The 13585-nt window shown below is 34.4% G+C and overlaps 1 protein-coding gene across 4 annotated transcripts in view; it reads left to right on the top strand.

The window, feature by feature from the left end:
• cacna1ia (calcium voltage-gated channel subunit alpha1 Ia) overlaps positions 1–13585 on the top strand; it is a 413765-nt gene that overhangs the window by 326525 nt on the left and 73655 nt on the right. For all 4 annotated transcript variants that reach the window (XM_087244595.1, XM_087244597.1, XM_087244598.1 and 1 more), the window contains 6 exons: positions 2224–2347; positions 2538–2606; positions 9407–9585; positions 9677–9803; positions 12414–12539; positions 12801–12890. In XM_087244595.1, coding sequence (XP_087100721.1) covers positions 2224–2347; positions 2538–2606; positions 9407–9585; positions 9677–9803; positions 12414–12539; positions 12801–12890 — 715 coding nt within the window. The remainder of the gene's footprint in view (positions 1–2223; positions 2348–2537; positions 2607–9406; positions 9586–9676; positions 9804–12413; positions 12540–12800; positions 12891–13585) is intronic.

Genomic DNA, 13585 nt, shown 5'->3' on the forward strand with positions numbered 1-13585 from the left:
TTTTTTTTTTACTCTGAATTTATAGTTTAATTTAGAAAAGGAACATTTTATTAATAAAAACGTGTCATTAATTGTGTTTAAAAAGATTTAAATAAGCTTCTGCTGAAAGCAAAATAAACACTATTGCAGAGTCGACTATTTATTATAATAAATATGTTGAATATGATAGAGTGTTAAACAATCATTTGAAACTGAAGATATTGAAGACTGAAATATTATATTATATTATATTATATTATATTATATTATATTATATTATATCAATTACTTAAATTTGTAATTCGTGCTAGGCAAAGATTAATCACGACTAATCACATCCAAAATAAAAGATTGTATTGACATATGTGTGTTATATAAAGTTAGGTCCATAAATATTGACATCGACACAATTCTAACATTTTTGGCTCTATACACCAACACAATTAATTTAAAATGCAAACTGTCAGCTTTAATTTGAGGGTATGTACATCCGAATCAGGTGAACGATGTATGAATTACAACAGTTTGCAAATGTGCCTCTCACTTGTTAAGGTTCCAAGAGTAATTGGATAATTGGCTTCTCAGCTGTTCCACGGCAAGATGTGTGTTATTCACTCATTGTTGAGCCTCAAAAACAGAAAGGCTAGATTAGAGTTCTAAAAAAGCCTTTACAGTGCTGGAACAACGTTCTATGGACAGATGAGACCAAGATCAACTTGTACCAGAGTGATGGAAAGAGAAGAGTATGGAGAAGGAAAGGAACTACTTGTGATCCTAAGCAGTGAAGCATGGTGGTAGTAGTGTCATGGCATGGGCATGTATGACTGTCAATGAAACTGGTTCTTTTGTATTTTTTGATGATGTGACTGCTAACAAAAGCAGCAGGATGAATTCTGATGTGTTTCAAGCAATATTTTTCGCTCATATTAAGCCAAATGCTTCTGAACTTATGCAATGACCAAGTCAATCCCCTAACCTGAATTAGATTGAGCTTGCATTTTACTTGCTAAAAACAAAATTAAAGGGAAAATGCCCCAAGAACAAGCAAGAACTGAAGGCAGCTGCTGTAGAGAACTGGCAGAGCCCCACCAGCAATAAAACCCAGCATCTGGTGATGTCTATGCGTTCCAGACTTCAGGTTGTAATTGACTGCAAAGGATTTGAAACCAAGTATTAAAAGGTGAAAGTTTGATTTATTATTATTCTGTCCAATTACTTTTGGACCCTTAACAAGTGGGGAGGCACATTTGCAAACAGCATGCACTAGATTTAGGGATTTGGAGTAAATACCCTCAAATTAAAGCTAACAGTCTGCAGTTAAAGGACATCTTGTTAGTTTCATTTCAAATCCATTGTGTTGGTGTGCAGTGCCAGAACTGTTAGAATTGTGTCGATCTCCAAATCTTTATGGACCTAACTATATATATTTAATATGTATATGTAAAAAACGCACGTGTATATAGAAACAAAACTTTACAAAACTATTTTGTTACATAGATGTTATTTATATTTATATTTATCTAAATGTATGTACTGTATTTCCAAATGTTGGGTTGCGGCTGGGAGGGCATCCACTACATAAAACATGTGCTGTAAAACCAGGTTTATTCTGCTGTGGCCACCCCTGATGAATAAAGGGACTAAGCCAAAAATAAAATAAATGAATGAATAAATGTATGTATAATATGAATCATTTACTCATATATTTTAGATGTAAATATAAATAAACATTTTCTCAACGCATAATGTATGCATAATAAATATAAACAGTACAAACACGTAAATTATACCAAAACAAACTTTTGGATGGTCAAAACAAACTATTTTTGATGCAATTAATTACTAATTATAATATTCAAAATTGATTATTATCTCCAAAATCCTCTCCAAAAGTTATAATGTATTTTTACTTAATTAAAATAGAGTTGCTGATTTTTGATAATCCCTTCATACAAACATTTAAGAGTATGGCCAGTTGTTGTTTTGGCTTCTTGTCATTCCCTGAAATATATATTAAAAACATCATCCAAAATTCTCATCTCATGTTCAGAACATTTTGTAGCCTATACTCTGTCAATTATTCAGAATGGTTCCACGATAGTTTGTATGCTCTCTATGTAGACATCAAGACAGCTCACTAGATTTTGGAACTAAGCCATGATTTACTCCTACTCATCTAGACTTTTTTTCGTTTAGTTCAAGTCTGTATTTGTCTCTCTTCTTGACCTTGACCTTTCTCTCCAGGTTCAGGTTGTTGTGTCAGTCCATCATAGCCCACAAGCTCTTTGACTATGTGGTGCTGGCCTTCATCTTCTCAAACTGCATCACTGTGGCTCTGGAGAGACCCAAGATCCTTCAGGGTAGCCTGGTAAGATTGAGGCCGAATGATCTTTGAGTTAGTGGTTTAACCTGTTGATTTACTCATTGATTATTTCCAGTTGTCCTCGAGCAGATATCCTCACAGCATTGACAACATTCTAGCTATTTCCTTCTATGGTGTTTTCTCTTTTTCTAATTGTTCTGTTTTTCTTATTTCTCTCCTTTTCCTCCCTCTGCAGGAGAGGCTTTTCCTTACCGTGTCCAATTACATTTTCACAGCCATATTTGTGGGGGAGATGACGCTCAAGGTAAATATTTACATTTACTACATGGTATACTGAATTGTGTTGATTTCAGGACTGCCTTGAATGTTTTTTTTCTTCACGCTTTAATTGCTGTCGTACTTCTAATATGTGGTGAAAAACAGAAGGAAATTAACATATTATTTCCACTACTATTTCTGTATTTAGAGATGTTTTCCTTTTCCCCCATGCATGTTTTAGCACTTTGAATTCTACAGGAATATAATCCATATAGTTATGCATATGACATACAGTGGGATCCGAAAAAGCACCATTAAAAATGGTTTTATTTTGCATCCTTTGTAATTAAGTTTTTTTAGTTGAATCAAATGAACTTTTCTAGCCGTCTTAACTTATACTCACCGGCCACTTTATTAGGTACACCTATCAAACTGCTTGTTAATGCAAATTTCTAATCTGCCAATTACATGACAGCAACTCAATACATTTAGGCATGTAGACATGGTCCAGACGATCTGCTGCAGTTCAAACCGAGGATTAGATTGGGAAAGAAAGGTGATTTAAGTGACTTTGAATGTGACATGGTTGTATGTGCTAGACGGGCCAGTCTGAGTATTTCAGAAACTGCTCATCTATCGGAATTTTCATGCACAACCGTCTCTAGAGTTTACAGAGAGTGGTCCGAAAAAGAGAAAATATCCAGTGAGCAGCAGTTCTATGGGCGCAAATTTCTTGTTGATGCCAGAGGTCAGAGAAGAATGGTGAATGTTCCAGCTGATAGAAAAACAACAGTAACTCAAATAAGCACTTGCTACAACAAGATATGCAGAAGAGCATCTCTGAACGCACAACATGTCAAAAATTGAGGCGATTGGGCTACAGCAACTGAAGACCACACCTGGTGCCACTCTTGTCAGCTAAGAACAGGAAACTGAGGCTACAATTGGCACAGGCTCACCAAAATTGGATAATAGAAGATCGGAAAAACGTTGCCTGGTCTGATGAGTCTCGATTTCTGCTGAGACATTCGGATGGTAGGGTCAGAATTTGGTGTCAACAGCATGAAAGTATGGATCCATCCTGTCTGTATCAATGGTTCAGGCTGGTGGTGGCGGTGTAATGGTGTGGGGGATATTTTCTTGGCACATTTTGGGCCCATTAGTACAAATTGAGCATTGTGTCAACGCCACAGCCTACCTGAGTATTGTTGCCGACCATGTCTATCCCTTTATGACCACAGTGTACCCATCCCCTGATGGCTACTTCCAGCAAGATAAGGTGCCATGTCATAAAGCGTGAATCATCTCAGACTGGTTTCTTGAACTTGACAATGAGTTCACTGTACTCATATGGCCTCCACAGTCACCAGATCTCAATCCAACAGTGCACCTTTAGAATGTGGTGGAATGGGTGTTTTGCATCATGGATGTGCAGCTGACAAATCTGCAACAACTGTGTGATGCTATCTTGTCAATATGGACCCAAAAACTCTTAGGAATATTTATCTTGTTGAATCTATGGTACAAAGGAATAAGGCAGTTCTGAAAACAAAAGGGGGTTCAGCTCTAGCACTAGTACTAGTACTTTAGTACTAGTATTGTGTACCTAATAAAGTGGCCGGTAATATCAGTACAACTGACAAAAATATAAAGTTAAACTTAGCATAACTTATGAAATGTATTTGAAAGCTGATTAACTTTATTAAAATAAGACAAGTAAGAACATTAAAACATTTGCAGTCATAACTTTTTGTTGTATCATTTCCTACAGTAAGATTCTTATAGTAACATCACAACTGTTTTGTGTGTATAGTGTGTATAGTGTGTGTGTGTGTGTGTGTGTGTGTGTGTGTGTGTGTGTGTGTGTGTGTGTGTATATAACATAATACATTGTTATTTTACACTTGGAAGATTCTGCTTAAAGCTGCGGTCAAAGTAGGGTTTGAGCAAAAAAAAATTCTGTCATACGGCAAAGTAAAATGATTAAACAAGATGATTAGACAATTTAAAAAAAGTGAGCAATTGCTCCATATTTAAATTTTCAGTACTGGGAAGTCATGTTTTGATCTTCTTTTGGTCTCACGTAATCACATAATGCGATTTAGCAGATCAGAGTTCACCAATCTTGAACTTTGCAATGCAGCAAACTGCAAAAACTTGTCACACAAGCTTGTTTCCAGTCTGTCACGTTCGCATGCATATGAATGGAAGTCTATAGGGCAAAAAGTGCAGTGTGACCTTGGCTTAAGTCTATGTTCGTTGGATATGTAATTAGTTAAATGCTAAATATCTCCTAGAAGATGAAACCGAGTGTGTGTATCTCTAATCCTTCTCACATTTCATCATCTTCCTTTACTCTCTCTCTCGGTCTCACTTTCTCCTCTGGACCCTTTGAGAGTAGTGTATTGCGCTTGCTGGGTCTCTCATGACAAGCAATTAAGCAGTGATATTAATTAGAGGCAGTTTCCTCTTTCAGATGCAGTCAATCTCAAAGGCTAGCCCATCTATTCAGCCGCAAGCCCTTGACACTTGTAGGTTATCAATTATGTAACTTAATCAATTATTAAGAAATGGAACAAACAAGAGATAGAGCTGTCAAGAGCAGCACTACATCCTTGTAGTCTCAGGAGATGTCCACAAGTGGATCTAAATGATGTGTTTATTTTACTTTTTCTAGTTTATTTAAAGTAATTGTGCTATATCTTTATTATTTATTCAATTTGTCTATATTTTTCCACTGAACTAATTGTCCTTTGTAGAGTTGTGGAGTTATTTAATTTTATCCATAGATTCATTTTTATTATTATTATTTAATTTAATTTAATTTAAATTAATTTTTTATCCATAGATCAATGGATAACTGTCCTGTTTTTATATTTTATTTCATCCATGTGTTTTATTTTATTTTTTTATTTTTTGTTTAATTTATCTATAGATAAATGAATATATAATTTAATTTAATTTAATTTTTTATTGTACTTTATTTTATCTTATTTTACTTTGTTTATTCATAGATGCATTGATAAATGTCCTGTCTTTATATTCTCTTCCATACATCCATCCTTCCAACCATCCAACCATTAATCCATTCATCTATTTTATTTTTATTTTATTTTATTTATTTTTATTTTTTTTTTATCCATAGATTCATGGATATTTTATTTTATCTATAGATCCGTGAATAATAATTTCATTTATTTATTTTTATTTTTTAATTAATTAATTAATTTTTTTCAATAGCTAATCCTTAATTTCCAGGCTACTTGTCCGATCTAGAATTCCTTATATATTTGATTTCATGCACAACAAGTGTATAAAACTCACATTTCTTTAGATACTATAGATATTTTTGTTACATTCTGAAATGTCAACTATTCATAAGCAGTTAACATGTAAGATGTTGCATATTTTTTACTGTGTCATTTTTTTAAAGCACCGCTGCAATGGAAGACACAAGTCAAACAATAATTCCTCCTTTCTTTCGGGGACTAGAGAGTCAACAATTACAGTTCATCCTTGGGGAAGCAGATTCTGCTAGCTCCTGCAAAAATACACCTACCAGTATAGCATAGCCTGAGGGGCAATGGCTGATTTTACTGTCCCCAACCCACCTACACTCAACTAATAGGTGTTCTGCAAGCAGATCTGCTCTCAGTCAAAAAGCACCTCCTTAAATTGCTAGCGCAAGTGTCACATTACAGTACCAGTCTGCTATACATCACTGATTTATTATTAGCTTTTTTTGGCAGTATTGTAAAGAAACTGTCAGACTAATACAGCCTAAATTGATCTCAGGAAAGAGCAGATGTGCGTCTCTGTAGAGCAACTCATTTCTTAAAAGTACATAACTCTCTCTATGTAGCTCTGTTTTCTTGCTCCCTTTGCTCTTCTCACTTTTAGTTCTCAGCCAATGCTGACGTCAGTATGTGTGTGTGTTTGTATTTCTTTCCTGTCACTTGTCTTGTTAGTGTCACAAGAATCTGCCTGAGAGGCCTAAGGCTCAGGTCACCTTGGAGCTTCAATGGGTTTTGTATTTTCTTCACTTTTTCTGCCATTTTAGTTTAATATTTTTTCTGTGTTTTTAAACCTCCAAGTCATAACTCAGCCATCAGCATTTCCTCAAGCACATCTGCATCTCGCCACTGACATAATGGTGGATTTTTAGATATACTGTAAATTGTGCAGAGCTCTACAGGAAGCACTATTTTTGGGCCTGATTTAGAACAGTCTGCTTGTCCTGATTTGGCTGTCTGTTTTTGCACTTCAATACATGTTTTGATCACTTCCAGCAAATTTGTGTCTGCAAAATCACACTAGTAGGGATTGGAATCAGATTAAAGGCCTATTCACATCAAAGGCTTTAACTATCTAGTTTTTAAAAGTCCTTCTAAGTATCGGGGAAGAGACTCTAACAACAATATTGTTGGAATCACTTTTACAGGGATTGTTTTCAGCCAACGAGTGATCAAAGTTTGAACTAGCAAAATCCATCCATAATGCAACCAAGCAAAAGATAGAAATCAAGAGGGAATACAATTAGGCTGGTTGTCATTTTATTGGATTTCCTAAATATTTATCAACTATATGGATTATCAGATAAATACATAATAAATAAATGTCTCCCAGGTTAAGTACACATTCTGTGAAAATGTTACTAATGCTGCTTTGCTTACATTTTTTTTTTTTCATCACAAATTCCAGTTTTCCCTTGTGGAATGAGAGTCTGTCCCTCAGTATGGTGTGTTCTTGTTGGCTTACTTTGTCCCGGGCTTAAAATAGGGCTGCAAAATTAATCGAAGGCCATTTTCATGTGCATTTTGTCAGTAAAGCCTGTTCTGTCATTAGCTGTAAATCCAGGGATGCCTGGAAAATATATTACTATGTACTGTTATTATCGACCCAAAGAGTGAAGAGCGGGTGAGTGGCTTTGTGGGGAGTGACTGAGTGAATGAAGGGGCAGTGGGTGTTGAAATACTGCCAATTGCATAAGTCTCACACCAAATGCATGAGAGTTGGAAATCCTGTGTAAATCCAGCACATGCTTTTAGTTGGTACAGCGTTCACACAACCATGGTTTACTGATGAGTTATGCATAAATTGCATGTGATTCTAAAATCGAAGATTATCATTCTGCAATTTGACAGTTGGCTCTTAATCTAAGGCTCTGTGTTGCTGCTGTATCTGAAAGTATGTGAAATACTACATTTAATAACATGGGTTTACTCCAAACCCACTTAAAAACATCAGTCGAGTTGAAATAAATCCTTCTTTAAGAAGATTCTGTGTTCATGTAACTTATTAATCATGTTAAATCAATAAAGCAGCTAAATAGGCTGTTTGATTTACAGACTGTCTTCTTTGCGGCATATTTTCAGCTTCAGTGCAAGAGCGCCCTCTGGCTTCGGAAGAGATTACTGATTGGAGATCCGTGCTCCCCTGATAAGATGTGCATAGCAGTTGCAGCTTTTGCTAAATCTTGATCTTGATTTCACTTTGATTTATCGCAAAACACTTTTACAGAATCTTGTATAACCAGACCTGATGAGTGACCTAGACTCTTTTGCAGCTTTTAATAGCTAAATGTGAAAATGTATCATCAATGTCCTTATAACAACAGCATGTAAAACTCTTGGATGGATTCTAAATAGTCTGACGACACATACATGTTTTGAGTAGCTGTTTGGTTGAAAGGTTTGCTATGACAACTAGACTGTTTTAAACCAGACTGTTAAAGATTGCGACGTGTCTCATGGAAATCTATTAGAATTCATCCAATTAAAAACAAATATCCAATTAAAATTTAAAACTCTTGGTGTTTCATGTTTTGTGTGCTGTAAGGATCGGCGTTTCATCCAATAGTTTTGACATCTGAAGCTGCAACTTGCAGATGACAGAGTGTACACTTATAATGCACAGAATGTTCTTGTGTGATGATAAGGATGCTATTACAGTTAGCGTTATCATATATCATTATAGTAATAGTGGTGTGATCAAGCCTCAAAAAGAATATTAGAAGAAAAAACCGTCTCTTACAAAGAACAAATAAGAACATAAACCATTACGCACACGAGTGGTTGCGTAAATGCAAGACTCACAATAATTTCCTGCAGGAACAGTTCATTCAAAATGAAAATGATGTCATTTATTCATCTTCCTCTTGTTCCAACCTTTTTTGTATGCTTCTTTCTTCTGTTGAACACAAAAGAAGTTATTTTGAAGAATGTTGGAAACCACTTACGTCTATAGTATTATTTCCTACTATAGATGGCAATGGCTAGCAGTTTTCACAATTCTTTAAAATATCTTGTTTTGTGTTCAACAGAAGAAGGAAGCTTATACAGTAAATGTTAGGAAACACTTGTAAAATTTTTTAATTTTTGTTGTTTACTCCAGTTTATTACTTATTTTTTATATCAATCCCCCTGGTGCAGCCATGGGAATGCAGTAGAGTTTCTTGCCTAATATGCCAGAATGAGAGTAAAGCAATACTGGCCTAAATAAATAGTAACTTTTCATTTTTCTTCTGTGTTATTTCACTATGTACCACTAAAAAAAGTAGAGCTTTAAATAGGAAAATTTTCAAACTAAACTAAATGCTAATGGTCTAAGCTGACTAAATTAATTTTGCTAAGCTAAGCTAAAAGGCACCCAGCCAGACCAAGAAATTGACTCAGTGGGTACAGAAAGGGTTTGAGTCAACTGTTGAACTCTAGGATGGTTGTAAAATAAGCATTTTTTTGTTTTCCTTTAAGAAAAGGTCCACACTGAAAAGACATGAAGCCACAGAACACTAATAAGACACAATAATTGCCCATGCCTAATTGTTCGTTTGCCTGTTTATTCTAGGTGGTGTCTATGGGTTTGTATATTGGAGAGCAGGCATACTTGCGCAGCAGCTGGAATATTTTGGATGGTTTCCTGGTGTTTGTGTCTTTGATTGATATTGTGGTGTCGATGGCAGGCGGGGCTAAGATCCTGGGGGTGCTCAGGGTCCTCAGGCTTCTTCGCACACTGCGCCCTCTCAGGTACTGCAAGCATTCGTAATATGTTGTCCAACGTGTGCTTGGTTTATAAGTCTACAGATTTTCATCCTATTTTTCTCTCTCTATTTGACAGGGTTATCAGTCGAGCTCCTGGTCTCAAACTAGTTGTGGAGACTTTGATCACCTCTCTTAAGCCTATTGGAAACATAGTTCTCATCTGCTGTGCCTTTTTCATTATTTTTGGGATCCTGGGAGTTCAGGTAAACAACAAGGACTTGATGAAACATGTTTATTCAAAGGGATTGTTTGTTACACATTTGCATTGCAAAAGTAGATTTTTATATGAAAATTTTCAACAGTAATCTTGGTATTTTTGTTTATTTATTATCTTCAAAATGGATAAACACTAACAATATTATGGTAGTTAGATTGTTACATGTACATGCACAAACGTTCATTAGCTTTAAAAAATGTTGGGAAGAAATTAACAGTAATTCAGCAAAGATAACTTACCCTGATGGAAAGCGAAAAGTGGATTTATAGCATTTTTTTAAAAAAATGATAAATACATAATTATTTTTATTCATCATAGAATTATAGTTTCCACCATCATATGAAGCAACACAACTGTTTTCAACATTATTCATATTAATAATAAACATTTAAGTACCATATATACATATATACAGTATATATTTCTAAGGTTGCCATCACAGAAATAAATTTAATTGTAAAATATTTAAAATTAACTCTTTTTATTATTTATATAAATATGTGCTAATGATACAGTTTTTACTGCATTGTTCAATACAATAAATGCAGTCTTAATGAGCAAAAGAGACTTATTTAAAATAAAATTCAAATGTTTTTCTTTAAATTCAAGCTTTAAACTGGGCACCCTTTAATTTTTTTTTTCTTCTTCATGCCTAAAAGGAAATTTGAAATATTAAAATACACATATACTTGTCATTCTAATGGTTAAATATATATATATATATATATATATATATATATATATATATATATATATATATATATATATATATATATATATATATATATATATATATATATATATATATATATATATATATATATATATATATTATATGTAAACTGTGCCATTTTTGCTACTTAAAACTTGTATGTCATCTATGTAACTTGCATATATTACATACAAGTTACCATATACAGTGCTTAGCATAATTAAGTACACCCCATTTTGTAAATGAATATTTTTTATTCATTTATCAGTGAATATGGGCAATAAATATTGGTGCATTTGAACAAAACAGATTTATTAAACAGAAATATTTATTAAAAAAATATATTTTATTCATGTCCTGTGGTCTGATGGAACTAAGATTGAACTGTTTGGCCATAATGACCAGAGTTACATTTTGAAGACAAAGGGGAAAGCTTACAAGCCCAAGAACACCTTCCCAACTGTGAAGCATGGGGGCAGCGGCATCATGTTGTGGGGCTGTTTTGCTGCAGTAGGGACTGGTACACTTCACCGCATAGATGGCATCATGAAGAAAGAACATTATGTAGAAATACTGAAGCAACATTTCAAGACATCAGCCAGGAAATTAAAACCTGGCCACAATTGGGTCTTCCAAACAGACCATGACCGTGAGCATTATGCCAAATTAGTTAAAAAGTGCTTTAAGGACAACAGAGTGAATGTTTTGGAGTGGCCATTAAAAAGCCCTGATCTCATTCCTATAGACAATTTGTGGGCAGAGTTAAAAAAACTTGTGCGAGCAAGACAGCCAACAAATCTAACTCGGTTACACCAATTCTGTCAGGAGGAATGGGCCAAAATTCCTTTAAACTATTGTGAGAAGCTTGTGGAAGGATACCCAAAACATTTGACCAAAGACATACAGTTTAAAAGCAAAACTAAAAAAATATCTAGGAAATATATGTAAATTTCTGACTGTCTAGAAATTAATAAAAAATTCTCAAAAAAGAAATCTCCCATTATTCTGGCATTTAACAAATGTAAATCATTTAGATAATCCTAACGGACCTAAAATAGTAAACATTTAGTATGATTTACCATCAGACATTTTTTTAAAAATGGTTATGTTCCTTTTTTTAGAGTGTATGTAAACTTCTGGTTTCAATTGTATTTGCACAAATACAATATTGTAAAGCATCCTATAGAAAATATTCATTTAAATGAGAGATTTGTGGGGGATGTACTTATATATTCTGGGGACTGTATTACCATATATTAGTTCTCTATTTTGGTATCTTTTCTTACCTAGACCATGAATTGAGACTTGACTATCACTTTTTTTTTCTAAATTTAATAGTCTAATGCGGTGGTTCTCAAACTCAAAATTTATCAAAAATGATGTATATAATATGCCATATATGACATATAGCCTATATTTCTGAGGTAATCTGCCACGTTTTTTAACTGAGCAGAGTTGTAGCCGCTTTACTGAGCCTACTACGCTACTGTATTTCAAAACTGCTCATTTTGGTGGTACTTGGAGAGACAATTTTTTTTGAGGTGGTACTTGATGAAAAAAGTTTGAGAACCACTGGTCTAATGTCTTTAGTCTTTTTGTCATGTTTTTTTTTTTCCTTAATCTCTCTTTCATTCTATCATTATTACCATTGTTTTTTTACTTTTTTTTTTTCGTTGTCTAATATTCGTTCTTGTTAATTTTTAGTGCCATATCTTGTTCTTCTCTTCATATAGAATGTTTTCATATTCTCCCCTGGTCTTCTTTCATAACACCCTTTTTCTTTCAAATATCCCACCGTGCTCTGACAGTTTTATTAAAGAGATGCTGGAGACATGTGGCGTTGAGTGACATGAAGTGTGTGCCATATTTCTTTTGCCTCAACAGCTTTTCAAAGGCAAGTTCTACTACTGCTTGGGCCTGGATGTCAAAAACATCACCAACAAGTCTGACTGCCTCTTGGCCAATTATAAGTGGGTCCATCACAAGTACAACTTTGACAACTTGGGGCAGGTTGGTTTGTTTTGTGACCGGGTTCGTCAAACTGTGTGACAGATTCACAAAATACCAAATGCTGAGCCAATACTTTGTTTAGTTTGATCATCTGTTATATGTGTCTTTTATATGTCAGAAGTGGTTCTTTGTGTAACATGTGGCTGTCTATCAGATACACCTATCTGTCTGTCCAGCATCTATCTTTTTCGTTTGTCTCGTTTGTCTTTGTATCTGCGTGTCCTTGTAGGTGCTCATATAAACGTGTTAATGTCTTTCCAGGCTCTGATGTCCTTGTTTGTACTGGCTTCGAAGGACGGCTGGGTCAACATCATGTATCATGGTTTGGATGCTGTGGCAGTGGACCAACAGGTAATATTTTCTTCATGTAACATGTTTGCTTTTGTCGCCATCCTGATATCCTATTAATACTAATTTGTTGAATGAAAATGTTGTGTTTTTGTGTCATATTGTCATAAATAATTGCATATAAATGCCATTAATGAGCCATTAGTGCAAGTCTTGTTGTATTGGGAAACATTATTTTAAAACAGGCATATTTATATCATATTAAACTGTATGGGGAGACTCAACAAAATGGTAATAATAAATGTTTACAAAGCGATGCAATACTGTCGAAAATCACGACTGGTATTTATATATCCATGCCTTATTTTTGATGGCCAGAAAATGATTCGATTTTTTATAAAATTGTTAAAATATTGATGTGTGTGAAGCAGCCAGTTTAGATACTGTAGTGTGCACCTTGATTTGATAGAAAATTCACTTTAATGTTTGATATGACTAAAAAGGTCATAAACAAATATTTGCGCATTTCTAATGAGTAATTTGTGCTGGAACAAGATGGATCTGGATTTGGCACCTCTGAAATCTGATCCAGAACTTTAATTTATCGATCCCCCTCCTCACACGCACGTATTTAAGAGTAAAATATCAATCAACTGTGTTAATTATTCAGTAATATAACCTATATCATAAAATGAACACAGGCTTATTGCGAAAACATTATATACATTTCTGGAGAGTGCAAATTATGCAGCCAGAGT

Source organism: Danio rerio, chromosome 3 (assembly GCF_052040795.2).
Source record: "Danio rerio strain M-AB ecotype USA chromosome 3, GRCz13ab, whole genome shotgun sequence".
Classification (NCBI taxonomy): domain Eukaryota; kingdom Metazoa; phylum Chordata; class Actinopteri; order Cypriniformes; family Danionidae; genus Danio; species Danio rerio.